Source organism: Monodelphis domestica, chromosome 3, assembly GCF_027887165.1.
Source record: "Monodelphis domestica isolate mMonDom1 chromosome 3, mMonDom1.pri, whole genome shotgun sequence".
Lineage (NCBI taxonomy): Eukaryota > Metazoa > Chordata > Mammalia > Didelphimorphia > Didelphidae > Monodelphis > Monodelphis domestica.
In genome coordinates, this window is record NC_077229.1 from 343,076,765 (window position 1) to 343,103,923 (window position 27,159).

General features: G+C 48.7%; 5 protein-coding genes across 5 annotated transcripts; all 5 read left to right on the forward strand.

Moving 5' to 3' along the window:
- Positions 1-1,829: 1,829 nt before the first annotated feature.
- On the forward strand, positions 1,830-4,092 carry LOC130458453 (mRNA export factor GLE1-like). The gene has a single exon (XM_056824214.1). It carries the CDS (start codon positions 2,005-2,007, stop codon positions 4,090-4,092), a length of 2,088 nt encoding a protein of 695 aa, XP_056680192.1. The 5' UTR covers positions 1,830-2,004.
- A 3,335-nt stretch (positions 4,093-7,427) lies between these two features.
- Positions 7,428-9,515, forward strand: LOC130458104 (mRNA export factor GLE1-like). Its single transcript, XM_056821082.1, has one exon. The coding sequence runs from the start codon at positions 7,428-7,430 to the stop codon at positions 9,513-9,515; it is 2,088 nt and encodes a 695-aa protein (XP_056677060.1).
- Positions 9,516-12,850: 3,335 nt separating this feature from the next.
- LOC130458105 (mRNA export factor GLE1-like) lies at positions 12,851-14,938 on the forward strand. The gene has a single exon (XM_056821083.1). The coding sequence runs from the start codon at positions 12,851-12,853 to the stop codon at positions 14,936-14,938; it is 2,088 nt and encodes a 695-aa protein (XP_056677061.1).
- Positions 14,939-18,273: 3,335 nt separating this feature from the next.
- Positions 18,274-20,361, forward strand: LOC130458106 (mRNA export factor GLE1-like). The gene has a single exon (XM_056821084.1). It carries the CDS (start codon positions 18,274-18,276, stop codon positions 20,359-20,361), a length of 2,088 nt encoding a protein of 695 aa, XP_056677062.1.
- A 3,335-nt stretch (positions 20,362-23,696) lies between these two features.
- On the forward strand, positions 23,697-25,784 carry LOC130458107 (mRNA export factor GLE1-like). The gene has a single exon (XM_056821085.1). It carries the CDS (start codon positions 23,697-23,699, stop codon positions 25,782-25,784), a length of 2,088 nt encoding a protein of 695 aa, XP_056677063.1.
- The last annotated feature ends 1,375 nt before the right edge of the window (positions 25,785-27,159 follow it).

Genomic DNA, 27,159 nt, shown 5'->3' on the forward strand with positions numbered 1-27,159 from the left:
GAATACACTTCTAAAACCATTAATAAAAGTTTTATTTCTAACTCGTGGTAGAGTGGATTCTTGTTTGGGTCTTCCTGAGAGCAATCATTCCCTACGCCTTTGGCTGTGTCTTTAGGGTCATAGCGTGGTGCCTATATGTAAGTGTGGTTATTGCAGGTGGCCAGAGTTCTCCTTCTCTGACACTGGAGTCCATCCACTGTGGGGTACCTGAGTGCTTTTTCCCTGGCAGGGCAGCGATAAGACTAACTGATTGCTAATAAAGTATCTTAGTTGATAAGTACGAGGTCACTTAGTCATCTTTAGACATGTCCAGCGGACTTGGACATGACAGTTGATCTAGAATTAAAAGGTACTTCTCAAGGCTCCCTTATCAAACCTCCCCGAGTCTCACACTCGTTTTTTTTTGTTTTTTTTTTTCTGTGTGCTCTTTTTGGCACTATTCAGCTTACGAATTGCCTATGTATTTGCCTAATGTCCCTTTCTCTGGACAAATCAAGGTGCATATACGTATTTCCTACGTCAATAAGTCCGTCCATAACCTGGGAAAGGGTCTCCATCAAGTTCTTGTCGGGTTCTTTCAAAGTTTCACCATTTTTCAGGTCCTTCTGAGCACGCTCTCTTGGCCTATCAAAAATGCTTCTCTGGCCTGGTGAAGTTTTGTATAATCTGGTTCTTCAGTTGGCCAATAGTGTCCTTTCCTACCTCTCTTCTCTTCTGATTAGCCAGAGAGATGACGTGTTTATTTGGTTTTTTTTTCCTCCTCTTTTTGTCAAAAATGTTTCTAAATCAATGTTCAACATCCACCCAAGTGGGGTCAAAAGTTCTGAATACTCCCTCCAATCCTCTTATCATTCATATTGGTTCTTCCTCAAACGATGGCAGATCTTCCTTGAATTGATCTAAATCTTCAAGGTTAAAAAGGTGTGTGGCATCTTACAGACACCGAGTTTCCATTGTCATTAAAAGTGGGTACTTCCCTTAATGGGAATGACCGATCCGAATCACCGGCTACTCCTGTTCCTGTTTCTAGGCTTCTTAATCCATTGTCAATGGGGTCGGTGGCAGAAAGAAAGGGGAGGGTTGGGGCCACTGAGAGGGAGGGTTTGGTGTTGTCCCATAGGCCCAGAAGGATCAGAGGTGGGAAGGGTATGGGAATGGAATTGGGCGGGGTGGGAAGGAGGGGCAGAGGAAGAAGGGTCATTAGCTGGGGGAAAGAATGCAAAGGGGTGAGGTGTGGAGGAATGAGTAGGGTGTGAACTTAAGTGTGAACTTAGGGTGGAGGGGCTAGGGTAGGATGCATGGGCAGGCCGTGTGAACTTAGATGTGAACTCAGTGAAAGGCCTTGGCCAAAATGGCCCCAACTTGTGAATCCTCTGAGCAGAGTTCACACCTCCAGAATCCCAGACAGCCAGGCAGGTGTGAACCCTCTTGATGAGTAGCCACCCCTCCAGAAGGGGAGCACTGGTTCCCACTGAAGCCCTGCCCTCTAAAACTGTGATTGGCCCCTGTGAAGAGGGGAGGGGACAAGAAAGCACCATAAAAAGCCAAGGATCCTGGGACTTGAGTCACTCTTGTGGAGCTACTCTCCTGACTGGAGAGAGAGGGAGCTGAGCTAGAGACTGAGGCTGGGAGCTCTGTTCCGACTTGGACTTTGACTCCTGGGCTACTTTTTAGTGGGGTGAGGGAAAGGCTGACTCCTCTCCTAGTTTCTGGAGAGAGCTCGCTTCCATCTTGGAGGAGTCCTCCTGATTAAATCTCTCACCCAGGAAGGCCAGTAGTGAGTAATCTCGGCCTGGATTGAGAGAGGAGAAATCACTTTTCTATCCCCTGTACATCTTCCTACTTTATTGTCTCCTCTCTCTTTGGTAAAGAAACTTCTGAGTTGAGATAGAATAGGCCACGGCGGCCGACTCGAGTGTCGGACTTGTGACCAGCCTTTCTTCTTGTGAGCTGCCGCCCGGCGCGGGCGTGGAAGCCGTGGTCGGGTCTGTGCGGGAAGCGGTGATGGCGTCAGAGGGCCGCTGCTGGGAGGCCCTGCAGGCCCCGAGGAGCTCCGACAGAGGACCCTTGTCCTACCCCAGCGACTGGCCGTTGAGGGGCCAGGAGACTTTGGAAGAACGCATGTCCATTCCTGAGTGGTCGACTTCCTCTGGATGCGTGGCGGACCACATCTTGCCTCCCTCTCAGCAGAATCGACTTCCCTCTGAGGATTCATCGCTCTCTTCTGCTCCTGACCAAGTACTGTCTGTTCCTCAGACCCCTGCCAGACATGCAAAGGTCTCCTCGCCAGTTTCCCTTGCAGCTCCAAGTGGAACTCGGCGTCAGGAGGATGAAGTCCATCAGGCAAAATCTGTGGTACTTCGCCCCTCGCGGGGAACGGAGGTGGAAGGATGCATTCGATTGTATGAGGAGGTACACAGGCTGAAGGGAACTAGAGGACTGAGGCAGAGGCAGGAAGAGCATGAGAGGAAGGCAAGGCTCCTCTCTGACATGGCCTCAGAGCAGCTGAAGCGGTTTGATGAACGAACGTCACGGAAACAGCACAAGGAGTATCAGGACCTTCGGGAAGGGATGGAGAAAAGTTTCCGAGAAACACAGGGTCAGCAGGAGCAGCTCCAAGAGGAACGTCGTCACAGAGCCCACATGCTCCACCCGAAGCTGCGTGAGGCTGAGCAGCAGCCATCGAGGCACACGGGGCAAGGACGGCTCAGGAAAGAAGAAGGCCAGGATCGCTGGCGGCGTCTCTATGCCCTCCAAGAGGAGGCACTGCAGCTCAACCAGCAGCTGGGTGCCAGTTATCGGCACAACGGCCTACCGAGACGGGATCTGTCTGCATTTGGAGGCAGGGGAGACCAGTTGTGTGCGCTTATTTCAGACATCATTCGGAGCACCAGTGAGAGAGGTTTTCCTGCCCCAGAAGATGAAGCCACCGCAGAACGGGCCCTGCAGGAAATGCGGCACGTGCTTACTGGTTTACAGCAGGAGATGGCCAAGGCTACTGAGGAAAAGAGGAGGCCAGATGAAGAGGAGTGCGAGGACAAACAGGGGCAATTGGAGCAGCGGCCGAGAGCCGAGAAGGAGACCCCAGATCCTGGTCAGTGTCCCGGAGGGAAACAGAGAGAAGGCCTCCACGTCAAAGCAGGAGACGGTACCATGCAGTGGTACCAGCAGCTACAGGATGCTGCCAATCAATGTGTCTTGGCTTTTGATGCATTAACCAATAGCAAAGATCAGGAGGCCAAGAAGATCAAAATGGACCTGCAGAAAGCTGCCACTATTCCTGTGAGCCAGATCTCTACAATAGCAGGCTCACAGCTGAAGGAGATCTTTGACAAGATCAACAATCTGCTCTTGGGGAAAGCTGTCCCCTGCGGTGGTCGGTCTGTGTCAGTGACAAACCACCAACAAGGCCTGGACTTTGTCCACTACAAGCTGGCAGAGAAATTCGTGAAACAAGGAGAAGAAGAAGTGGCTTCTCATCACGAAGCAGCATTCCCCATTGCTGCTGTGGCATCCGGAATCTGGGAACTCCATCCCAGAGTGGGGGAACTCATCCTTGCTCATCTTCACAAAAAATGCCCTTACTCCGTGCCTTTCTACCCAGCCTTCCAGGAGGGCATGGCCTCGGAAGAATATCAGAAGCTCCTTGGCTACCAAGTCAAGGATTCCAAAGTAGAACAACAAGATAGCTTTCTGAAGAGGATGTCTGGCATGATTCGTCTCTACGCTGCTATCATTCAACTCCGCTGGCCTTATGCAGAGAGACAAGGGGCTCATCCTCATGGCTTAAACCATGGCTGGCGCTGGCTGGCACAGCTCCTGAACATGGAGCCTCTGGCAGATGTGACCGCCACTCTTCTCTTTGACTTCTTAGAGGTATGTGGGAATGCGCTCATGAAACAGTACCAGCTTCAGTTCTGGAAGATGATGCTACTCATAAAGGAAGAATATTTTCCCCGAATTGAAGCCATCACCAGTTCAGGACAGATGGGGTCTTTGATACGTCTCAAACGGTTCCTGGAGAACTGTCTGCAGCACGGGGAGATCCCCGTCCCAAAGGGCTCCCTGCCGCCTTCTTTCTGGCTTTCCTGATGGTGGCTTAGGTGCTGCTTCCTTTCTTGGAGGAAAAGGAATCCAAGAACAGAAGACCGCAGAATTCGAGGGGAAATGGGCTCAGGTTTTGAAATCTGAACATGGAGTTGGGTTTTTTGTTTTTTTTTTTTTTAAATCTCATGGCCAGGCCCAGGTGGTTTTCACAGTTTGGACGTCTTCTCAAACTTCATCATGAATTACGGAAAGAAGTCTTCACCTCGCAGAAACAGGAGTCACCAAGACAATTGGCTTTCATGACCATGACAGGGAAAGGAACTGCACTTTGATTCTTCATGAAAGACATAGAGAACGGCTATTGGTCTGTAATTATGATGGTAACACTTCACATTGGTCATCATTTTACGGTTACAAAGTGCTTTCCCGTTATCTTGCTCCTTACCACAAACTCGTTCAGAGAGGTAGTGTAATTGCTACTCTTGTCCCTGATTGCCAGATGAGGACGCGGGCTCAGAAAGCTCGTGGCTTGCTCAGAGTTACTTTGCTCTTCAGTGATGAAGTTACGATGTGAACGTAAGTCTTCTAACCCCAAGTTCGGTGCCCTTCCTGCCACAGCACCTGTCTCCCTTTTCCTCCCCTTTGTCTGTATTTGTCTAGCGGTTTGGACATTAGCTTCAGAGCACAGCGAGCTCTTCATATTTAGCCAAATCCCTTGAAAAGGAGCAAAGCTTTGGAGAATGCTTTTGGTAATGATCATTGGTAAAACCGTCATAAGTGTATTCCAGAGCCTATTATGTTTAGAATCATGTCTGGCTTCTGGTTGATTTGCTTCTCACAACTTTGTATTATATGTGGTTCAGAGAGAGTTTGTTCAATTAAAAAAAAATGCATGCTCCCTTCAGCAATGCATATATATCCCATCTAAAGATGCAGTTGAGTTGGATGAGCCAAATGGATGTTTAATAGTGGCGGTATTGGGAGCTTTTGCAGAGTATTAATTTCCTTAGGGCTTGCTTTGCTTTAATTGTCCACATCGTGGCCAAATCCCATTTAATTTTTGCAGTTAATCTAAGATTCAGAGGTCAGTGCTCTCGGTATTCAATGTCGAGGGAGTTTTAAGGAGCCACAAGTTGAGCACACATAGATGTTATGAATCTGCAGAATAACCAGAAGACACTGGTCTCCTATGTCCTTCAGGGAAATCCAGATCTTGAATTGTTGGGAGATTTTAGATTTGTTGTGAAGAAAAGAACCCTTCTCCTTTAACCTCAGTAGGTACATCTATATGCCTTGATGATGTGTATAATGTATATGTGTAATAGTTTTTTTTTTTAATACGAATGTGATATGAAGTGATTCGTTCTCTGAATGATTGAATACACTTCTAAAACCATTAATAAAAGTTTTATTTCTAACTCGTGGTAGAGTGGATTCTTGTTTGGGTCTTCCTGAGAGCAATCATTCCCTACGCCTTTGGCTGTGTCTTTAGGGTCATAGCGTGGTGCCTATATGTAAGTGTGGTTATTGCAGGTGGCCAGAGTTCTCCTTCTCTGACACTGGAGTCCATCCACTGTGGGGTACCTGAGTGCTTTTTCCCTGGCAGGGCAGCGATAAGACTAACTGATTGCTAATAAAGTATCTTAGTTGATAAGTACGAGGTCACTTAGTCATCTTTAGACATGTCCAGCGGACTTGGACATGACAGTTGATCTAGAATTAAAAGGTACTTCTCAAGGCTCCCTTATCAAACCTCCCCGAGTCTCACACTCGTTTTTTTTGTTTTTTTTTTTCTGTGTGCTCTTTTTGGCACTATTCAGCTTACGAATTGCCTATGTATTTGCCTAATGTCCCTTTCTCTGGACAAATCAAGGTGCATATACGTATTTCCTACGTCAATAAGTCCGTCCATAACCTGGGAAAGGGTCTCCATCAAGTTCTTGTCGGGTTCTTTCAAAGTTTCACCATTTTTCAGGTCCTTCTGAGCACGCTCTCTTGGCCTATCAAAAATGCTTCTCTGGCCTGGTGAAGTTTTGTATAATCTGGTTCTTCAGTTGGCCAATAGTGTCCTTTCCTACCTCTCTTCTCTTCTGATTAGCCAGAGAGATGACGTGTTTATTTGGTTTTTTTTTCCTCCTCTTTTTGTCAAAAATGTTTCTAAATCAATGTTCAACATCCACCCAAGTGGGGTCCAAAGTTCTGAATACGCCCTCCAATCCTCTTATCATTCATATTGGTTCTTCCTCAAACGATGGCAGATCTTCCTTGAATTGATCTAAATCTTCAAGGTTAAAAAGGTGTGTGGCATCTTACAGACACCGAGTTTCCATTGTCATTAAAAGTGGGTACTTCCCTTAATGGGAATGACCGATCCGAATCACCGGCTACTCCTGTTCCTGTTTCTAGGCTTCTTAATCCATTGTCAATGGGGTCGGTGGCAGAAAGAAAGGGGAGGGTTGGGGCCACTGAGAGGGAGGGTTTGGTGTTGTCCCATAGGCCCAGAAGGATCAGAGGTGGGAAGGGTATGGGAATGGAATTGGGCGGGGTGGGAAGGAGGGGCAGAGGAAGAAGGGTCATTAGCTGGGGGAAAGAATGCAAAGGGGTGAGGTGTGGAGGAATGAGTAGGGTGTGAACTTAAGTGTGAACTTAGGGTGGAGGGGCTAGGGTAGGATGCATGGGCAGGCCGTGTGAACTTAGATGTGAACTCAGTGAAAGGCCTTGGCCAAAATGGCCCCAACTTGTGAATCCTCTGAGCAGAGTTCACACCTCCAGAATCCCAGACAGCCAGGCAGGTGTGAACCCTCTTGATGAGTAGCCACCCCTCCAGAAGGGGAGCACTGGTTCCCACTGAAGCCCTGCCCTCTAAAACTGTGATTGGCCCCTGTGAAGAGGGGAGGGGACAAGAAAGCACCATAAAAAGCCAAGGATCCTGGGACTTGAGTCACTCTTGTGGAGCTACTCTCCTGACTGGAGAGAGAGGGAGCTGAGCTAGAGACTGAGGCTGGGAGCTCTGTTCCGACTTGGACTTTGACTCCTGGGCTACTTTTTAGTGGGGTGAGGGAAAGGCTGACTCCTCTCCTAGTTTCTGGAGAGAGCTCGCTTCCATCTTGGAGGAGTCCTCCTGATTAAATCTCTCACCCAGGAAGGCCAGTAGTGAGTAATCTCGGCCTGGATTGAGAGAGGAGAAATCACTTTTCTATCCCCTGTACATCTTCCTACTTTATTGTCTCCTCTCTCTTTGGTAAAGAAACTTCTGAGTTGAGATAGAATAGGCCACGGCGGCCGACTCGAGTGTCGGACTTGTGACCAGCCTTTCTTCTTGTGAGCTGCCGCCCGGCGCGGGCGTGGAAGCCGTGGTCGGGTCTGTGCGGGAAGCGGTGATGGCGTCAGAGGGCCGCTGCTGGGAGGCCCTGCAGGCCCCGAGGAGCTCCGACAGAGGACCCTTGTCCTACCCCAGCGACTGGCCGTTGAGGGGCCAGGAGACTTTGGAAGAACGCATGTCCATTCCTGAGTGGTCGACTTCCTCTGGATGCGTGGCGGACCACATCTTGCCTCCCTCTCAGCAGAATCGACTTCCCTCTGAGGATTCATCGCTCTCTTCTGCTCCTGACCAAGTACTGTCTGTTCCTCAGACCCCTGCCAGACATGCAAAGGTCTCCTCGCCAGTTTCCCTTGCAGCTCCAAGTGGAACTCGGCGTCAGGAGGATGAACTCCATCAGGCAAAATCTGTGGTACTTCGCCCCTCGCGGGGAACGGAGGTGGAAGGATGCATTCGATTGTATGAGGAGGTACACAGGCTGAAGGGAACTAGAGGACTGAGGCAGAGGCAGGAAGAGCATGAGAGGAAGGCAAGGCTCCTCTCTGACATGGCCTCAGAGCAGCTGAAGCGGTTTGATGAACGAACGTCACGGAAACAGCACAAGGAGTATCAGGACCTTCGGGAAGGGATGGAGAAAAGTTTCCGAGAAACACAGGGTCAGCAGGAGCAGCTCCAAGAGGAACGTCGTCACAGAGCCCACATGCTCCACCCGAAGCTGCGTGAGGCTGAGCAGCAGCCATCGAGGCACACGGGGCAAGGACGGCTCAGGAAAGAAGAAGGCCAGGATCGCTGGCGGCGTCTCTATGCCCTCCAAGAGGAGGCACTGCAGCTCAACCAGCAGCTGGGTGCCAGTTATCGGCACAACGGCCTACCGAGACGGGATCTGTCTGCATTTGGAGGCAGGGGAGACCAGTTGTGTGCGCTTATTTCAGACATCATTCGGAGCACCAGTGAGAGAGGTTTTCCTGCCCCAGAAGATGAAGCCACCGCAGAACGGGCCCTGCAGGAAATGCGGCACGTGCTTACTGGTTTACAGCAGGAGATGGCCAAGGCTACTGAGGAAAAGAGGAGGCCAGATGAAGAGGAGTGCGAGGACAAACAGGGGCAATTGGAGCAGCGGCCGAGAGCCGAGAAGGAGACCCCAGATCCTGGTCAGTGTCCCGGAGGGAAACAGAGAGAAGGCCTCCACGTCAAAGCAGGAGACGGTACCATGCAGTGGTACCAGCAGCTACAGGATGCTGCCAATCAATGTGTCTTGGCTTTTGATGCATTAACCAATAGCAAAGATCAGGAGGCCAAGAAGATCAAAATGGACCTGCAGAAAGCTGCCACTATTCCTGTGAGCCAGATCTCTACAATAGCAGGCTCACAGCTGAAGGAGATCTTTGACAAGATCAACAATCTGCTCTTGGGGAAAGCTGTCCCCTGCGGTGGTCGGTCTGTGTCAGTGACAAACCACCAACAAGGCCTGGACTTTGTCCACTACAAGCTGGCAGAGAAATTCGTGAAACAAGGAGAAGAAGAAGTGGCTTCTCATCACGAAGCAGCATTCCCCATTGCTGCTGTGGCATCCGGAATCTGGGAACTCCATCCCAGAGTGGGGGAACTCATCCTTGCTCATCTTCACAAAAAATGCCCTTACTCCGTGCCTTTCTACCCAGCCTTCCAGGAGGGCATGGCCTCGGAAGAATATCAGAAGCTCCTTGGCTACCAAGTCAAGGATTCCAAAGTAGAACAACAAGATAGCTTTCTGAAGAGGATGTCTGGCATGATTCGTCTCTACGCTGCTATCATTCAACTCCGCTGGCCTTATGCAGAGAGACAAGGGGCTCATCCTCATGGCTTAAACCATGGCTGGCGCTGGCTGGCACAGCTCCTGAACATGGAGCCTCTGGCAGATGTGACCGCCACTCTTCTCTTTGACTTCTTAGAGGTATGTGGGAATGCGCTCATGAAACAGTACCAGCTTCAGTTCTGGAAGATGATGCTACTCATAAAGGAAGAATATTTTCCCCGAATTGAAGCCATCACCAGTTCAGGACAGATGGGGTCTTTGATACGTCTCAAACGGTTCCTGGAGAACTGTCTGCAGCACGGGGAGATCCCCGTCCCAAAGGGCTCCCTGCCGCCTTCTTTCTGGCTTTCCTGATGGTGGCTTAGGTGCTGCTTCCTTTCTTGGAGGAAAAGGAATCCAAGAACAGAAGACCGCAGAATTCGAGGGGAAATGGGCTCAGGTTTTGAAATCTGAACATGGAGTTGGGTTTTTTGTTTTTTTTTTTTTTAAATCTCATGGCCAGGCCCAGGTGGTTTTCACAGTTTGGACGTCTTCTCAAACTTCATCATGAATTACGGAAAGAAGTCTTCACCTCGCAGAAACAGGAGTCACCAAGACAATTGGCTTTCATGACCATGACAGGGAAAGGAACTGCACTTTGATTCTTCATGAAAGACATAGAGAACGGCTATTGGTCTGTAATTATGATGGTAACACTTCACATTGGTCATCATTTTACGGTTACAAAGTGCTTTCCCGTTATCTTGCTCCTTACCACAAACTCGTTCAGAGAGGTAGTGTAATTCCTACTCTTGTCCCTGATTGCCAGATGAGGACGCGGGCTCAGAAAGCTCGTGGCTTGCTCAGAGTTACTTTGCTCTTCAGTGATGAAGTTACGATGTGAACGTAAGTCTTCTAACGCCAAGTTCGGTGCCCTTCCTGCCACAGCACCTGTCTCCCTTTTCCTCCCCTTTGTCTGTATTTGTCTAGCGGTTTGGACATTAGCTTCAGAGCACAGCGAGCTCTTCATATTTAGCCAAATCCCTTGAAAAGGAGCAAAGCTTTGGAGAATGCTTTTGGTAATGATCATTGGTAAAACCGTCATAAGTGTATTCCAGAGCCTATTATGTTTAGAATCATGTCTGGCTTCTGGTTGATTTGCTTCTCACAACTTTGTATTATATGTGGTTCAGAGAGAGTTTGTTCAATTAAAAAAAAATGCATGCTCCCTTCAGCAATGCATATATATCCCATCTAAAGATGCAGTTGAGTTGGATGAGCCAAATGGATGTTTAATAGTGGCGGTATTGGGAGCTTTTGCAGAGTATTAATTTCCTTAGGGCTTGCTTTGCTTTAATTGTCCACATCGTGGCCAAATCCCATTTAATTTTTGCAGTTAATCTAAGATTCAGAGGTCAGTGCTCTCGGTATTCAATGTCGAGGGAGTTTTAAGGAGCCACAAGTTGAGCACACATAGATGTTATGAATCTGCAGAATAACCAGAAGACACTGGTCTCCTATGTCCTTCAGGGAAATCCAGATCTTGAATTGTTGGGAGATTTTAGATTTGTTGTGAAGAAAAGAACCCTTCTCCTTTAACCTCAGTAGGTACATCTATATGCCTTGATGATGTGTATAATGTATATGTGTAATAGTTTTTTTTTTTAATACGAATGTGATATGAAGTGATTCGTTCTCTGAATGATTGAATACACTTCTAAAACCATTAATAAAAGTTTTATTTCTAACTCGTGGTAGAGTGGATTCTTGTTTGGGTCTTCCTGAGAGCAATCATTCCCTACGCCTTTGGCTATGTCTTTAGGGTCATAGCGTGGTGCCTATATGTAAGTGTGGTTGTTGCAGGTGGCCAGAGTTCTCCTTCTCTGACACTGGAGTCCATCCACTGTGGGGTACCTGAGTGTTTTTTCCCTGGCAGGGCAGCGATAAGACTAACTGATTGCTAATAAAGTATCTTAGTTGATAAGTACGAGGTCACTTAGTCATCTTTAGACATGTCCAGCGGACTTGGACATGACAGTTGATCTAGAATTAAAAGGTACTTCTCAAGGCTCCCTTATCAAACCTCCCCGAGTCTCACACTCGTTTTTTTTGTTTTTTTTTTTCTGTGTGCTCTTTTTGGCACTATTCAGCTTACGAATTGCCTATGTATTTGCCTAATGTCCCTTTCTCTGGACAAATCAAGGTGCATATACGTATTTCCTACGTCAATAAGTCCGTCCATAACCTGGGAAAGGGTCTCCATCAAGTTCTTGTCGGGTTCTTTCAAAGTTTCACCATTTTTCAGGTCCTTCTGAGCACGCTCTCTTGGCCTATCAAAAATGCTTCTCTGGCCTGGTGAAGTTTTGTATAATCTGGTTCTTCAGTTGGCCAATAGTGTCCTTTCCTACCTCTCTTCTCTTCTGATTAGCCAGAGAGATGACGTGTTTATTTGGTTTTTTTTCCCTCCTCTTTTTGTCAAAAATGTTTCTAAATCAATGTTCAACATCCACCCAAGTGGGGTCCAAAGTTCTGAATACGCCCTCCAATCCTCTTATCATTCATATTGGTTCTTCCTCAAACGATGGCAGATCTTCCTTGAATTGATCTAAATCTTCAAGGTTAAAAAGGTGTGTGGCATCTTACAGACACCGAGTTTCCATTGTCATTAAAAGTGGGTACTTCCCTTAATGGGAATGACCGATCCGAATCACCGGCTACTCCTGTTCCTGTTTCTAGGCTTCTTAATCCATTGTCAATGGGGTCGGTGGCAGAAAGAAAGGGGAGGGTTGGGGCCACTGAGAGGGAGGGTTTGGTGTTGTCCCATAGGCCCAGAAGGATCAGAGGTGGGAAGGGTATGGGAATGGAATTGGGCGGGGTGGGAAGGAGGGGCAGAGGAAGAAGGGTCATTAGCTGGGGGAAAGAATGCAAAGGGGTGAGGTGTGGAGGAATGAGTAGGGTGTGAACTTAAGTGTGAACTTAGGGTGGAGGGGCTAGGGTAGGATGCATGGGCAGGCCGTGTGAACTTAGATGTGAACTCAGTGAAAGGCCTTGGCCAAAATGGCCCCAACTTGTGAATCCTCTGAGCAGAGTTCACACCTCCAGAATCCCAGACAGCCAGGCAGGTGTGAACCCTCTTGATGAGTAGCCACCCCTCCAGAAGGGGAGCACTGGTTCCCACTGAAGCCCTGCCCTCTAAAACTGTGATTGGCCCCTGTGAAGAGGGGAGGGGACAAGAAAGCACCATAAAAAGCCAAGGATCCTGGGACTTGAGTCACTCTTGTGGAGCTACTCTCCTGACTGGAGAGAGAGGGAGCTGAGCTAGAGACTGAGGCTGGGAGCTCTGTTCCGACTTGGACTTTGACTCCTGGGCTACTTTTTAGTGGGGTGAGGGAAAGGCTGACTCCTCTCCTAGTTTCTGGAGAGAGCTCGCTTCCATCTTGGAGGAGTCCTCCTGATTAAATCTCTCACCCAGGAAGGCCAGTAGTGAGTAATCTCGGCCTGGATTGAGAGAGGAGAAATCACTTTTCTATCCCCTGTACATCTTCCTACTTTATTGTCTCCTCTCTCTTTGGTAAAGAAACTTCTGAGTTGAGATAGAATAGGCCACGGCGGCCGACTCGAGTGTCGGACTTGTGACCAGCCTTTCTTCTTGTGAGCTGCCGCCCGGCGCGGGCGTGGAAGCCGTGGTCGGGTCTGTGCGGGAAGCGGTGATGGCGTCAGAGGGCCGCTGCTGGGAGGCCCTGCAGGCCCCGAGGAGCTCCGACAGAGGACCCTTGTCCTACCCCAGCGACTGGCCGTTGAGGGGCCAGGAGACTTTGGAAGAACGCATGTCCATTCCTGAGTGGTCGACTTCCTCTGGATGCGTGGCGGACCACATCTTGCCTCCCTCTCAGCAGAATCGACTTCCCTCTGAGGATTCATCGCTCTCTTCTGCTCCTGACCAAGTACTGTCTGTTCCTCAGACCCCTGCCAGACATGCAAAGGTCTCCTCGCCAGTTTCCCTTGCAGCTCCAAGTGGAACTCGGCGTCAGGAGGATGAACTCCATCAGGCAAAATCTGTGGTACTTCGCCCCTCGCGGGGAACGGAGGTGGAAGGATGCATTCGATTGTATGAGGAGGTACACAGGCTGAAGGGAACTAGAGGACTGAGGCAGAGGCAGGAAGAGCATGAGAGGAAGGCAAGGCTCCTCTCTGACATGGCCTCAGAGCAGCTGAAGCGGTTTGATGAACGAACGTCACGGAAACAGCACAAGGAGTATCAGGACCTTCGGGAAGGGATGGAGAAAAGTTTCCGAGAAACACAGGGTCAGCAGGAGCAGCTCCAAGAGGAACGTCGTCACAGAGCCCACATGCTCCACCCGAAGCTGCGTGAGGCTGAGCAGCAGCCATCGAGGCACACGGGGCAAGGACGGCTCAGGAAAGAAGAAGGCCAGGATCGCTGGCGGCGTCTCTATGCCCTCCAAGAGGAGGCACTGCAGCTCAACCAGCAGCTGGGTGCCAGTTATCGGCACAACGGCCTACCGAGACGGGATCTGTCTGCATTTGGAGGCAGGGGAGACCAGTTGTGTGCGCTTATTTCAGACATCATTCGGAGCACCAGTGAGAGAGGTTTTCCTGCCCCAGAAGATGAAGCCACCGCAGAACGGGCCCTGCAGGAAATGCGGCACGTGCTTACTGGTTTACAGCAGGAGATGGCCAAGGCTACTGAGGAAAAGAGGAGGCCAGATGAAGAGGAGTGCGAGGACAAACAGGGGCAATTGGAGCAGCGGCCGAGAGCCGAGAAGGAGACCCCAGATCCTGGTCAGTGTCCCGGAGGGAAACAGAGAGAAGGCCTCCACGTCAAAGCAGGAGACGGTACCATGCAGTGGTACCAGCAGCTACAGGATGCTGCCAATCAATGTGTCTTGGCTTTTGATGCATTAACCAATAGCAAAGATCAGGAGGCCAAGAAGATCAAAATGGACCTGCAGAAAGCTGCCACTATTCCTGTGAGCCAGATCTCTACAATAGCAGGCTCACAGCTGAAGGAGATCTTTGACAAGATCAACAATCTGCTCTTGGGGAAAGCTGTCCCCTGCGGTGGTCGGTCTGTGTCAGTGACAAACCACCAACAAGGCCTGGACTTTGTCCACTACAAGCTGGCAGAGAAATTCGTGAAACAAGGAGAAGAAGAAGTGGCTTCTCATCACGAAGCAGCATTCCCCATTGCTGCTGTGGCATCCGGAATCTGGGAACTCCATCCCAGAGTGGGGGAACTCATCCTTGCTCATCTTCACAAAAAATGCCCTTACTCCGTGCCTTTCTACCCAGCCTTCCAGGAGGGCATGGCCTCGGAAGAATATCAGAAGCTCCTTGGCTACCAAGTCAAGGATTCCAAAGTAGAACAACAAGATAGCTTTCTGAAGAGGATGTCTGGCATGATTCGTCTCTACGCTGCTATCATTCAACTCCGCTGGCCTTATGCAGAGAGACAAGGGGCTCATCCTCATGGCTTAAACCATGGCTGGCGCTGGCTGGCACAGCTCCTGAACATGGAGCCTCTGGCAGATGTGACCGCCACTCTTCTCTTTGACTTCTTAGAGGTATGTGGGAATGCGCTCATGAAACAGTACCAGCTTCAGTTCTGGAAGATGATGCTACTCATAAAGGAAGAATATTTTCCCCGAATTGAAGCCATCACCAGTTCAGGACAGATGGGGTCTTTGATACGTCTCAAACGGTTCCTGGAGAACTGTCTGCAGCACGGGGAGATCCCCGTCCCAAAGGGCTCCCTGCCGCCTTCTTTCTGGCTTTCCTGATGGTGGCTTAGGTGCTGCTTCCTTTCTTGGAGGAAAAGGAATCCAAGAACAGAAGACCGCAGAATTCGAGGGGAAATGGGCTCAGGTTTTGAAATCTGAACATGGAGTTGGGTTTTTTGTTTTTTTTTTTTTTAAATCTCATGGCCAGGCCCAGGTGGTTTTCACAGTTTGGACGTCTTCTCAAACTTCATCATGAATTACGGAAAGAAGTCTTCACCTCGCAGAAACAGGAGTCACCAAGACAATTGGCTTTCATGACCATGACAGGGAAAGGAACTGCACTTTGATTCTTCATGAAAGACATAGAGAACGGCTATTGGTCTGTAATTATGATGGTAACACTTCACATTGGTCATCATTTTACGGTTACAAAGTGCTTTCCCGTTATCTTGCTCCTTACCACAAACTCGTTCAGAGAGGTAGTGTAATTCCTACTCTTGTCCCTGATTGCCAGATGAGGACGCGGGCTCAGAAAGCTCGTGGCTTGCTCAGAGTTACTTTGCTCTTCAGTGATGAAGTTACGATGTGAACGTAAGTCTTCTAACGCCAAGTTCGGTGCCCTTCCTGCCACAGCACCTGTCTCCCTTTTCCTCCCCTTTGTCTGTATTTGTCTAGCGGTTTGGACATTAGCTTCAGAGCACAGCGAGCTCTTCATATTTAGCCAAATCCCTTGAAAAGGAGCAAAGCTTTGGAGAATGCTTTTGGTAATGATCATTGGTAAAACCGTCATAAGTGTATTCCAGAGCCTATTATGTTTAGAATCATGTCTGGCTTCTGGTTGATTTGCTTCTCACAACTTTGTATTATATGTGGTTCAGAGAGAGTTTGTTCAATTAAAAAAAAATGCATGCTCCCTTCAGCAATGCATATATATCCCATCTAAAGATGCAGTTGAGTTGGATGAGCCAAATGGATGTTTAATAGTGGCGGTATTGGGAGCTTTTGCAGAGTATTAATTTCCTTAGGGCTTGCTTTGCTTTAATTGTCCACATCGTGGCCAAATCCCATTTAATTTTTGCAGTTAATCTAAGATTCAGAGGTCAGTGCTCTCGGTATTCAATGTCGAGGGAGTTTTAAGGAGCCACAAGTTGAGCACACATAGATGTTATGAATCTGCAGAATAACCAGAAGACACTGGTCTCCTATGTCCTTCAGGGAAATCCAGATCTTGAATTGTTGGGAGATTTTAGATTTGTTGTGAAGAAAAGAACCCTTCTCCTTTAACCTCAGTAGGTACATCTATATGCCTTGATGATGTGTATAATGTATATGTGTAATAGTTTTTTTTTTTAATACGAATGTGATATGAAGTGATTCGTTCTCTGAATGATTGAATACACTTCTAAAACCATTAATAAAAGTTTTATTTCTAACTCGTGGTAGAGTGGATTCTTGTTTGGGTCTTCCTGAGAGCAATCATTCCCTACGCCTTTGGCTATGTCTTTAGGGTCATAGCGTGGTGCCTATATGTAAGTGTGGTTGTTGCAGGTGGCCAGAGTTCTCCTTCTCTGACACTGGAGTCCATCCACTGTGGGGTACCTGAGTGTTTTTTCCCTGGCAGGGCAGCGATAAGACTAACTGATTGCTAATAAAGTATCTTAGTTGATAAGTACGAGGTCACTTAGTCATCTTTAGACATGTCCAGCGGACTTGGACATGACAGTTGATCTAGAATTAAAAGGTACTTCTCAAGGCTCCCTTATCAAACCTCCCCGAGTCTCACACTCGTTTTTTTTGTTTTTTTTTTTCTGTGTGCTCTTTTTGGCACTATTCAGCTTACGAATTGCCTATGTATTTGCCTAATGTCCCTTTCTCTGGACAAATCAAGGTGCATATACGTATTTCCTACGTCAATAAGTCCGTCCATAACCTGGGAAAGGGTCTCCATCAAGTTCTTGTCGGGTTCTTTCAAAGTTTCACCATTTTTCAGGTCCTTCTGAGCACGCTCTCTTGGCCTATCAAAAATGCTTCTCTGGCCTGGTGAAGTTTTGTATAATCTGGTTCTTCAGTTGGCCAATAGTGTCCTTTCCTACCTCTCTTCTCTTCTGATTAGCCAGAGAGATGACGTGTTTATTTGGGTTTTTTTCCCTCCTCTTTTTGTCAAAAATGTTTCTAAATCAATGTTCAACATCCACCCAAGTGGGGTCCAAAGTTCTGAATACGCCCTCCAATCCTCTTATCATTCATATTGGTTCTTCCTCAAACGATGGCAGATCTTCCTTGAATTGATCTAAATCTTCAAGGTTAAAAAGGTGTGTGGCATCTTACAGACACCGAGTTTCCATTGTCATTAAAAGTGGGTACTTCCCTTAATGGGAATGACCGATCCGAATCACCGGCTACTCCTGTTCCTGTTTCTAGGCTTCTTAATCCATTGTCAATGGGGTCGGTGGCAGAAAGAAAGGGGAGGGTTGGGGCCACTGAGAGGGAGGGTTTGGTGTTGTCCCATAGGCCCAGAAGGATCAGAGGTGGGAAGGGTATGGGAATGGAATTGGGCGGGGTGGGAAGGAGGGGCAGAGGAAGAAGGGTCATTAGCTGGGGGAAAGAATGCAAAGGGGTGAGGTGTGGAGGAATGAGTAGGGTGTGAACTTAAGTGTGAACTTAGGGTGGAGGGGCTAGGGTAGGATGCATGGGCAGGCCGTGTGAACTTAGATGTGAACTCAGTGAAAGGCCTTGGCCAAAATGGCCCCAACTTGTGAATCCTCTGAGCAGAGTTCACACCTCCAGAATCCCAGACAGCCAGGCAGGTGTGAACCCTCTTGATGAGTAGCCACCCCTCCAGAAGGGGAGCACTGGTTCCCACTGAAGCCCTGCCCTCTAAAACTGTGATTGGCCCCTGTGAAGAGGGGAGGGGACAAGAAAGCACCATAAAAAGCCAAGGATCCTGGGACTTGAGTCACTCTTGTGGAGCTACTCTCCTGACTGGAGAGAGAGGGAGCTGAGCTAGAGACTGAGGCTGGGAGCTCTGTTCCGACTTGGACTTTGACTCCTGGGCTACTTTTTAGTGGGGTGAGGGAAAGGCTGACTCCTCTCCTAGTTTCTGGAGAGAGCTCGCTTCCATCTTGGAGGAGTCCTCCTGATTAAATCTCTCACCCAGGAAGGCCAGTAGTGAGTAATCTCGGCCTGGATTGAGAGAGGAGAAATCACTTTTCTATCCCCTGTACATCTTCCTACTTTATTGTCTCCTCTCTCTTTGGTAAAGAAACTTCTGAGTTGAGATAGAATAGGCCACGGCGGCCGACTCGAGTGTCGGACTTGTGACCAGCCTTTCTTCTTGTGAGCTGCCGCCCGGCGCGGGCGTGGAAGCCGTGGTCGGGTCTGTGCGGGAAGCGGTGATGGCGTCAGAGGGCCGCTGCTGGGAGGCCCTGCAGGCCCCGAGGAGCTCCGACAGAGGACCCTTGTCCTACCCCAGCGACTGGCCGTTGAGGGGCCAGGAGACTTTGGAAGAACGCATGTCCATTCCTGAGTGGTCGACTTCCTCTGGATGCGTGGCGGACCACATCTTGCCTCCCTCTCAGCAGAATCGACTTCCCTCTGAGGATTCATCGCTCTCTTCTGCTCCTGACCAAGTACTGTCTGTTCCTCAGACCCCTGCCAGACATGCAAAGGTCTCCTCGCCAGTTTCCCTTGCAGCTCCAAGTGGAACTCGGCGTCAGGAGGATGAACTCCATCAGGCAAAATCTGTGGTACTTCGCCCCTCGCGGGGAACGGAGGTGGAAGGATGCATTCGATTGTATGAGGAGGTACACAGGCTGAAGGGAACTAGAGGACTGAGGCAGAGGCAGGAAGAGCATGAGAGGAAGGCAAGGCTCCTCTCTGACATGGCCTCAGAGCAGCTGAAGCGGTTTGATGAACGAACGTCACGGAAACAGCACAAGGAGTATCAGGACCTTCGGGAAGGGATGGAGAAAAGTTTCCGAGAAACACAGGGTCAGCAGGAGCAGCTCCAAGAGGAACGTCGTCACAGAGCCCACATGCTCCACCCGAAGCTGCGTGAGGCTGAGCAGCAGCCATCGAGGCACACGGGGCAAGGACGGCTCAGGAAAGAAGAAGGCCAGGATCGCTGGCGGCGTCTCTATGCCCTCCAAGAGGAGGCACTGCAGCTCAACCAGCAGCTGGGTGCCAGTTATCGGCACAACGGCCTACCGAGACGGGATCTGTCTGCATTTGGAGGCAGGGGAGACCAGTTGTGTGCGCTTATTTCAGACATCATTCGGAGCACCAGTGAGAGAGGTTTTCCTGCCCCAGAAGATGAAGCCACCGCAGAACGGGCCCTGCAGGAAATGCGGCACGTGCTTACTGGTTTACAGCAGGAGATGGCCAAGGCTACTGAGGAAAAGAGGAGGCCAGATGAAGAGGAGTGCGAGGACAAACAGGGGCAATTGGAGCAGCGGCCGAGAGCCGAGAAGGAGACCCCAGATCCTGGTCAGTGTCCCGGAGGGAAACAGAGAGAAGGCCTCCACGTCAAAGCAGGAGACGGTACCATGCAGTGGTACCAGCAGCTACAGGATGCTGCCAATCAATGTGTCTTGGCTTTTGATGCATTAACCAATAGCAAAGATCAGGAGGCCAAGAAGATCAAAATGGACCTGCAGAAAGCTGCCACTATTCCTGTGAGCCAGATCTCTACAATAGCAGGCTCACAGCTGAAGGAGATCTTTGACAAGATCAACAATCTGCTCTTGGGGAAAGCTGTCCCCTGCGGTGGTCGGTCTGTGTCAGTGACAAACCACCAACAAGGCCTGGACTTTGTCCACTACAAGCTGGCAGAGAAATTCGTGAAACAAGGAGAAGAAGAAGTGGCTTCTCATCACGAAGCAGCATTCCCCATTGCTGCTGTGGCATCCGGAATCTGGGAACTCCATCCCAGAGTGGGGGAACTCATCCTTGCTCATCTTCACAAAAAATGCCCTTACTCCGTGCCTTTCTACCCAGCCTTCCAGGAGGGCATGGCCTCGGAAGAATATCAGAAGCTCCTTGGCTACCAAGTCAAGGATTCCAAAGTAGAACAACAAGATAGCTTTCTGAAGAGGATGTCTGGCATGATTCGTCTCTACGCTGCTATCATTCAACTCCGCTGGCCTTATGCAGAGAGACAAGGGGCTCATCCTCATGGCTTAAACCATGGCTGGCGCTGGCTGGCACAGCTCCTGAACATGGAGCCTCTGGCAGATGTGACCGCCACTCTTCTCTTTGACTTCTTAGAGGTATGTGGGAATGCGCTCATGAAACAGTACCAGCTTCAGTTCTGGAAGATGATGCTACTCATAAAGGAAGAATATTTTCCCCGAATTGAAGCCATCACCAGTTCAGGACAGATGGGGTCTTTGATACGTCTCAAACGGTTCCTGGAGAACTGTCTGCAGCACGGGGAGATCCCCGTCCCAAAGGGCTCCCTGCCGCCTTCTTTCTGGCTTTCCTGATGGTGGCTTAGGTGCTGCTTCCTTTCTTGGAGGAAAAGGAATCCAAGAACAGAAGACCGCAGAATTCGAGGGGAAATGGGCTCAGGTTTTGAAATCTGAACATGGAGTTGGGTTTTTTGTTTTTTTTTTTTTTAAATCTCATGGCCAGGCCCAGGTGGTTTTCACAGTTTGGACGTCTTCTCAAACTTCATCATGAATTACGGAAAGAAGTCTTCACCTCGCAGAAACAGGAGTCACCAAGACAATTGGCTTTCATGACCATGACAGGGAAAGGAACTGCACTTTGATTCTTCATGAAAGACATAGAGAACGGCTATTGGTCTGTAATTATGATGGTAACACTTCACATTGGTCATCATTTTACGGTTACAAAGTGCTTTCCCGTTATCTTGCTCCTTACCACAAACTCGTTCAGAGAGGTAGTGTAATTCCTACTCTTGTCCCTGATTGCCAGATGAGGACGCGGGCTCAGAAAGCTCGTGGCTTGCTCAGAGTTACTTTGCTCTTCAGTGATGAAGTTACGATGTGAACGTAAGTCTTCTAACGCCAAGTTCGGTGCCCTTCCTGCCACAGCACCTGTCTCCCTTTTCCTCCCCTTTGTCTGTATTTGTCTAGCGGTTTGGACATTAGCTTCAGAGCACAGCGAGCTCTTCATATTTAGCCAAATCCCTTGAAAAGGAGCAAAGCTTTGGAGAATGCTTTTGGTAATGATCATTGGTAAAACCGTCATAAGTGTATTCCAGAGCCTATTATGTTTAGAATCATGTCTGGCTTCTGGTTGATTTGCTTCTCACAACTTTGTATTATATGTGGTTCAGAGAGAGTTTGTTCAATTAAAAAAAAATGCATGCTCCCTTCAGCAATGCATATATATCCCATCTAAAGATGCAGTTGAGTTGGATGAGCCAAATGGATGTTTAATAGTGGCGGTATTGGGAGCTTTTGCAGAGTATTAATTTCCTTAGGGCTTGCTTTGCTTTAATTGTCCACATCGTGGCCAAATCCCATTTAATTTTTGCAGTTAATCTAAGATTCAGAGGTCAGTGCTCTCGGTATTCAATGTCGAGGGAGTTTTAAGGAGCCACAAGTTGAGCACACATAGATGTTATGAATCTGCAGAATAACCAGAAGACACTGGTCTCCTATGTCCTTCAGGGAAATCCAGATCTTGAATTGTTGGGAGATTTTAGATTTGTTGTGAAGAAAAGAACCCTTCTCCTTTAACCTCAGTAGGTACATCTATATGCCTTGATGATGTGTATAATGTATATGTGTAATAGTTTTTTTTTTTAATACGAATGTGATATGAAGTGATTCGTTCTCTGAATGATTGAATACACTTCTAAAACCATTAATAAAAGTTTTATTTCTAACTCGTGGTAGAGTGGATTCTTGTTTGGGTCTTCCTGAGAGCAATCATTCCCTACGCCTTTGGCTATGTCTTTAGGGTCATAGCGTGGTGCCTATATGTAAGTGTGGTTGTTGCAGGTGGCCAGAGTTCTCCTTCTCTGACACTGGAGTCCATCCACTGTGGGGTACCTGAGTGTTTTTTCCCTGGCAGGGCAGCGATAAGACTAACTGATTGCTAATAAAGTATCTTAGTTGATAAGTACGAGGTCACTTAGTCATCTTTAGACATGTCCAGCGGACTTGGACATGACAGTTGATCTAGAATTAAAAGGTACTTCTCAAGGCTCCCTTATCAAACCTCCCCGAGTCTCACACTCGTTTTTTTTGTTTTTTTTTTTCTGTGTGCTCTTTTTGGCACTATTCAGCTTACGAATTGCCTATGTATTTGCCTAATGTCCCTTTCTCTGGACAAATCAAGGTGCATATACGTATTTCCTACGTCAATAAGTCCGTCCATAACCTGGGAAAGGGTCTCCATCAAGTTCTTGTCGGGTTCTTTCAAAGTTTCACCATTTTTCAGGTCCTTCTGAGCACGCTCTCTTGGCCTATCAAAAATGCTTCTCTGGCCTGGTGAAGTTTTGTATAATCTGGTTCTTCAGTTGGCCAATAGTGTCCTTTCCTACCTCTCTTCTCTTCTGATTAGCCAGAGAGATGACGTGTTTATTTGGTTTTTTTTCCCTCCTCTTTTTGTCAAAAATGTTTCTAAATCAATGTTCAACATCCACCCAAGTGGGGTCCAAAGTTCTGAATACGCCCTCCAATCCTCTTATCATTCATATTGGTTCTTCCTCAAACGATGGCAGATCTTCCTTGAATTGATCTAAATCTTCAAGGTTAAAAAGGTGTGTGGCATCTTACAGACACCGAGTTTCCATTGTCATTAAAAGTGGGTACTTCCCTTAATGGGAATGACCGATCCGAATCACGGGCTACTCCTGTTCCTGTTTCCAGGCTTCTTAATCCATTGTCAATGGGGTCGGTGGCAGAAAGAAAGGGGAGGGTTGGGGCCACTGAGAGGGAGGGTTTGGTGTTGTCCCAAAGGCCCAGAAGGATCAGAGGTGGGAAGGGTATGGGAATGGAATTGGGCGGGGTGGGAAGGAGGGGCAGAGGAAGAAGGGTCATTAGCTGGGGGAAAGAATGCAAAGGGGTGAGGTGTGGAGGAATGAGTAGGGTGTGAACTTAAGTGTGAACTTAGGGTGGAGGGGCTAGGGTAGGATGCATGGGCAGGCCGTGTGAACTTAGATGTGAAGTCAGTGAAAGGCCTTGGCCAAAATGGCCCAAACTTGTGAATCCTCTGAGCAGAGTTCACACCTCCAGAATCCCAGACAGCCAGGAAGGTGTGAACCCTCTTGATGAGTAGCCACCCCTCCAGAAGGGGAGCACTGGTTCCCACTGAAGCCCTGCCCTCTAAAACTGTGATTGGCCCCTGTGAAGAGGGGAGGGGACAAGAAAGCACCATAAAAAGCCAAGGATCCTGGGACTTGAGTCACTCTTGTGGAGCTACTCTCCTGACTGGAGAGAGAGGGAGCTGAGCTAGAGACTGAGGCTGGGAGCTCTGTTCCGACTTGGACTTTGACTCCTGGGCTACTTTTTAGTGGGGTGAGGGAAAGGCTGACTCCTCTCCTAGTTTCTGGAGAGAGCTCGCTTCCATCTTGGAGGAGTCCTCCTGATTAAATCTCTCACCCAGGAAGGCCAGTAGTGAGTAATCTCGGCCTGGATTGAGAGAGGAGAAATCACTTTTCTATCCCCTGTACATTTTCCTACTTTATTGTCTCCTCTCTCTTTGGTAAAGAAACTTCTGAGTTGAGATAGAATAGGCCACGGCGGCCGACTCGAGTGTCGGACTTGTGACCAGCCTTTCTTCTTGTGAGCTGCCGCCCGGCGCGGGCGTGGAAGCCGTGGTCGGGTCTGTGCGGGAAGCGGTGATGGCGTCAGAGGGCCGCTGCTGGGAGGCCCTGCAGGCCCCGAGGAGCTCCGACAGAGGACCCTTGTCCTACCACCGCGACTGGCCGTTGAGGGGCCAGGAGACTTTGGAAGAACGCATGTCCATTCCTGAGTGGTCGACTTCCTCTGGATGCGTGGCGGACCACATCTTGCCTCCCTCTCAGCAGAATCGACTTCCCTCTGAGGATTCATCGCTCTCTTCTGCTCCTGACCAAGTACTGTCTGTTCCTCAGACCCCTGCCAGACATGCAAAGGTCTCCTCGCCAGTTTCCCTTGCAGCTCCAAGTGGAACTCGGCGTCAGGAGGATGAACTCCATCAGGCAAAATCTGTGGTACTTCGCCCCTCGCGGGGAACGGAGGTGGAAGGATGCATTCGATTGTATGAGGAGGTACACAGGCTGAAGGGAACTAGAGGACTGAGGCAGAGGCAGGAAGAGCATGAGAGGAAGGCAAGGCTCCTCTCTGAGATGGCCTCAGAGCAGCTGAAGCGGTTTGATGAACGGACGTCACGGAAACAGCACAAGGAGTATCAGGACCTTCGGGAAGGGATGGAGAAAAGTTTCCGAGAAACACAGGGTCAGCAGGAGCAGCTCCAAGAGGAACGTCGTCACAGAGCCCACATGCTCCACCCGAAGCTGCGTGAGGCTGAGCAGCAGCCATCGAGGCACACGGGGCAAGGACGGCTCAGGAAAGAAGAAGGCCAGGATCGCTGGCGGCGTCTCTATGCCCTCCAAGAGGAGGCACTGCAGCTCAACCAGCAGCTGGGTGCCAGTTATCGGCACAACGGCCTACCGAGACGGGATCTGTCTGCATTTGGAGGCAGGGGAGACCAGTTGTGTGCGCTTATTTCAGACATCATTCGGAGCGCCAGTGAGAGAGGTTTTCCTGCCCCAGAAGATGAAGCCACCGCAGAACGGGCCCTGCAGGAAATGCGGCACGTGCTTACTGGTTTACAGCAGGAGATGGCCAAGGCTACTGAGGAAAAGAGGAGGCCAGATGAAGAGGAGTGCGAGGACAAACAGGGGCAATTGGAGCAGCGGCCGAGAGCCGAGAAGGAGACCCCAGATCCTGGTCAGTGTCCCGGAGGGAAACAGAGAGAAGGCCTCCACGTCAAAGCAGGAGACGGTACCATGCAGTGGTACCAGCAGCTACAGGATGCTGCCAATCAATGTGTCTTGGCTTTTGATGCATTAACCAATAGCAAAGATCAGGAGGCCAAGAAGATCAAAATGGACCTGCAGAAAGCTGCCACTATTCCTGTGAGCCAGATCTCTACAATAGCAGGCTCACAGCTGAAGGAGATCTTTGACAAGATCAACAATCTGCTCTTGGGGAAAGCTGTCCCCTGCGGTGGTCTGTCTGTGTCAGTGACAAACCACCAACAAGGCCTGGACTTTGTCCACTACAAGCTGGCAGAGAAATTCGTGAAACAAGGAGAAGAAGAAGTGGCTTCTCATCACGAAGCAGCATTCCCCATTGCTGCTGTGGCATCCGGAATCTGGGAACTCCATCCCAGAGTGGGGGAACTCATCCTTGCTCATCTTCACAAAAAATGCCCTTACTCCGTGCCTTTCTACCCAGCCTTCCAGGAGGGCATGGCCTCGGAAGAATATCAGAAGCTCCTTGGCTACCAAGTCAAGGATTCCAAAGTAGAACAACAAGATAGATTTCTGAAGAGGATGTCTGGCATGATTCGTCTCTACGCTGCTATCATTCAACTCCGCTGGCCTTATGCAGAGAGACAAGGGGCTCATCCTCATGGCTTAAACCATGGCTGGCGCTGGCTGGCACAGCTCCTGAACATGGAGCCTCTGGCAGATGTGACCGCCACTCTTCTCTTTGACTTCTTAGAGGTATGTGGGAATGCGCTCATGAAACAGTACCAGCTTCAGTTCTGGAAGATGATGCTACTCATAAAGGAAGAATATTTTCCCCGAATTGAAGCCATCACCAGTTCAGGACAGATGGGGTCTTTGATACGTCTCGAACGGTTCCTGGAGAACTGTCTGCAGCAAGGGGAGATCCCCGTCCCAAAGGGCTCCCTGCCGCCTTCTTTCTGGCTTTCCTGATGGTGGCTTAGGTGCTGCTTCCTTTCTTGGAGGAAAAGGAATACAAGAACAGAAGACAGCAGAATTCGAGGGGAAATGGGCTCAGGTTTTGAAATCTGAACATGGAGTTGGGTTTTTTGTTTTCTTTTTTTTTAAATCTCATGGCCAGGCCCAGGTGGTTTTCACAGTTTGGACGTCTTCTCAAACTTCATCATGAATTACGGAAAGAAGTCTTCACCTCGCAGAAACAGGAGTCACCAAGACAATTGGCTTTCACGACCATGACAGGGAAAGGAACTGCACTTTGATTCTTCATGAAAGACATAAAGAACGGCTATTGGTCTGTAATTATGATGGTAACACTTCACATTGGTCATCATTTTACTGTTACAAAGTGCTTTCCCGTTATCTTGCTCCTTACCACAAACTCGTTCAGAGAGGTAGTGTAATTCCTACTCTTGTCCCTGATTGCCAGATGAGGACGCGGGCTCAGAAAGCTCGTGGCTTGCTCAGAGTTACTTTGCTCTTCAGTGATGAAGTTACGATGTGAACGTAAGTCTTCTAACCCCAAGTTCGGTGCCCTTCCTGCCACAGCACCTGTCTCCCTTTTCCTCCCCTTTGTCTGTATTTGTCTAGCGGTTTGGACATTAGCTTCAGAGCACAGCGAGCTCTTCATATTTAGCCAAATCCCTTGAAAAGGAGCAAAGCTTTGGAGAATGCTTTTGGTAATGATCATTGGTAAAACCGTCATAAGTGTATTCCAGAGCCTATTATGTTTAGAATCATGTCTGGCTTCTGGTTGATTTGCTTCTCACAACTTTGTATTATATGTGGTTCAGAGAGAGTTTGTTCAATTAAAAAAAAATGCATGGTCCCTTCAGCAATGCATATATATCCCATCTAAAGATGCAGTTGAGTTGGATGAGCCAAATGGATGTTTAAAAGTGGCGGTATTGGGAGCTTTTGCAGAGTATTAATTTCCTTAGGGCTTGCTTTGCTTTAATTGTCCACATCGTGGCCAAATCCCATTTAATTTTTGCAGTTAATCTAAGATTCAGAGGTCAGTGCTCTCGGTATTCAATGTCGAGGGAGTTTTAAGGAGCCACAAGTTGAGCACACATAGATGTTATGAATCTGCAGAATAACCAGAAGACACTGGTCTCCTATGTCCTTCAGGGAAATCCAGATCTTGAATTGTTGGGAGATTTTAGATTTGTTGTGAAGAAAAGAACCCTTCTCCTTTAATCTCAGTAGGTACATCTATATGCCTTGATGATGTGTATAATGTATATGTGTAATAGTTTTTTTTTTTAATACGAATGTGATATGAAGTGATTCGTTCTCTGAATGATTGAATACACTTCTAAAACCATTAATAAAAGTTTTATTTCTAACT

Excerpts from the sequence above, each read along its gene's own strand:
- LOC130458453 (XM_056824214.1), top strand. The coding sequence starts at position 2,005 with ATGGCGTCAGAGGGCCGCTGCTGGGAGGCCCTGCAGGCCCCGAGGAGC.
- LOC130458104 (XM_056821082.1), top strand. The coding sequence starts at position 7,428 with ATGGCGTCAGAGGGCCGCTGCTGGGAGGCCCTGCAGGCCCCGAGGAGC.
- LOC130458105 (XM_056821083.1), top strand. The coding sequence starts at position 12,851 with ATGGCGTCAGAGGGCCGCTGCTGGGAGGCCCTGCAGGCCCCGAGGAGC.
- LOC130458106 (XM_056821084.1), top strand. The coding sequence starts at position 18,274 with ATGGCGTCAGAGGGCCGCTGCTGGGAGGCCCTGCAGGCCCCGAGGAGC.
- LOC130458107 (XM_056821085.1), top strand. The coding sequence starts at position 23,697 with ATGGCGTCAGAGGGCCGCTGCTGGGAGGCCCTGCAGGCCCCGAGGAGC.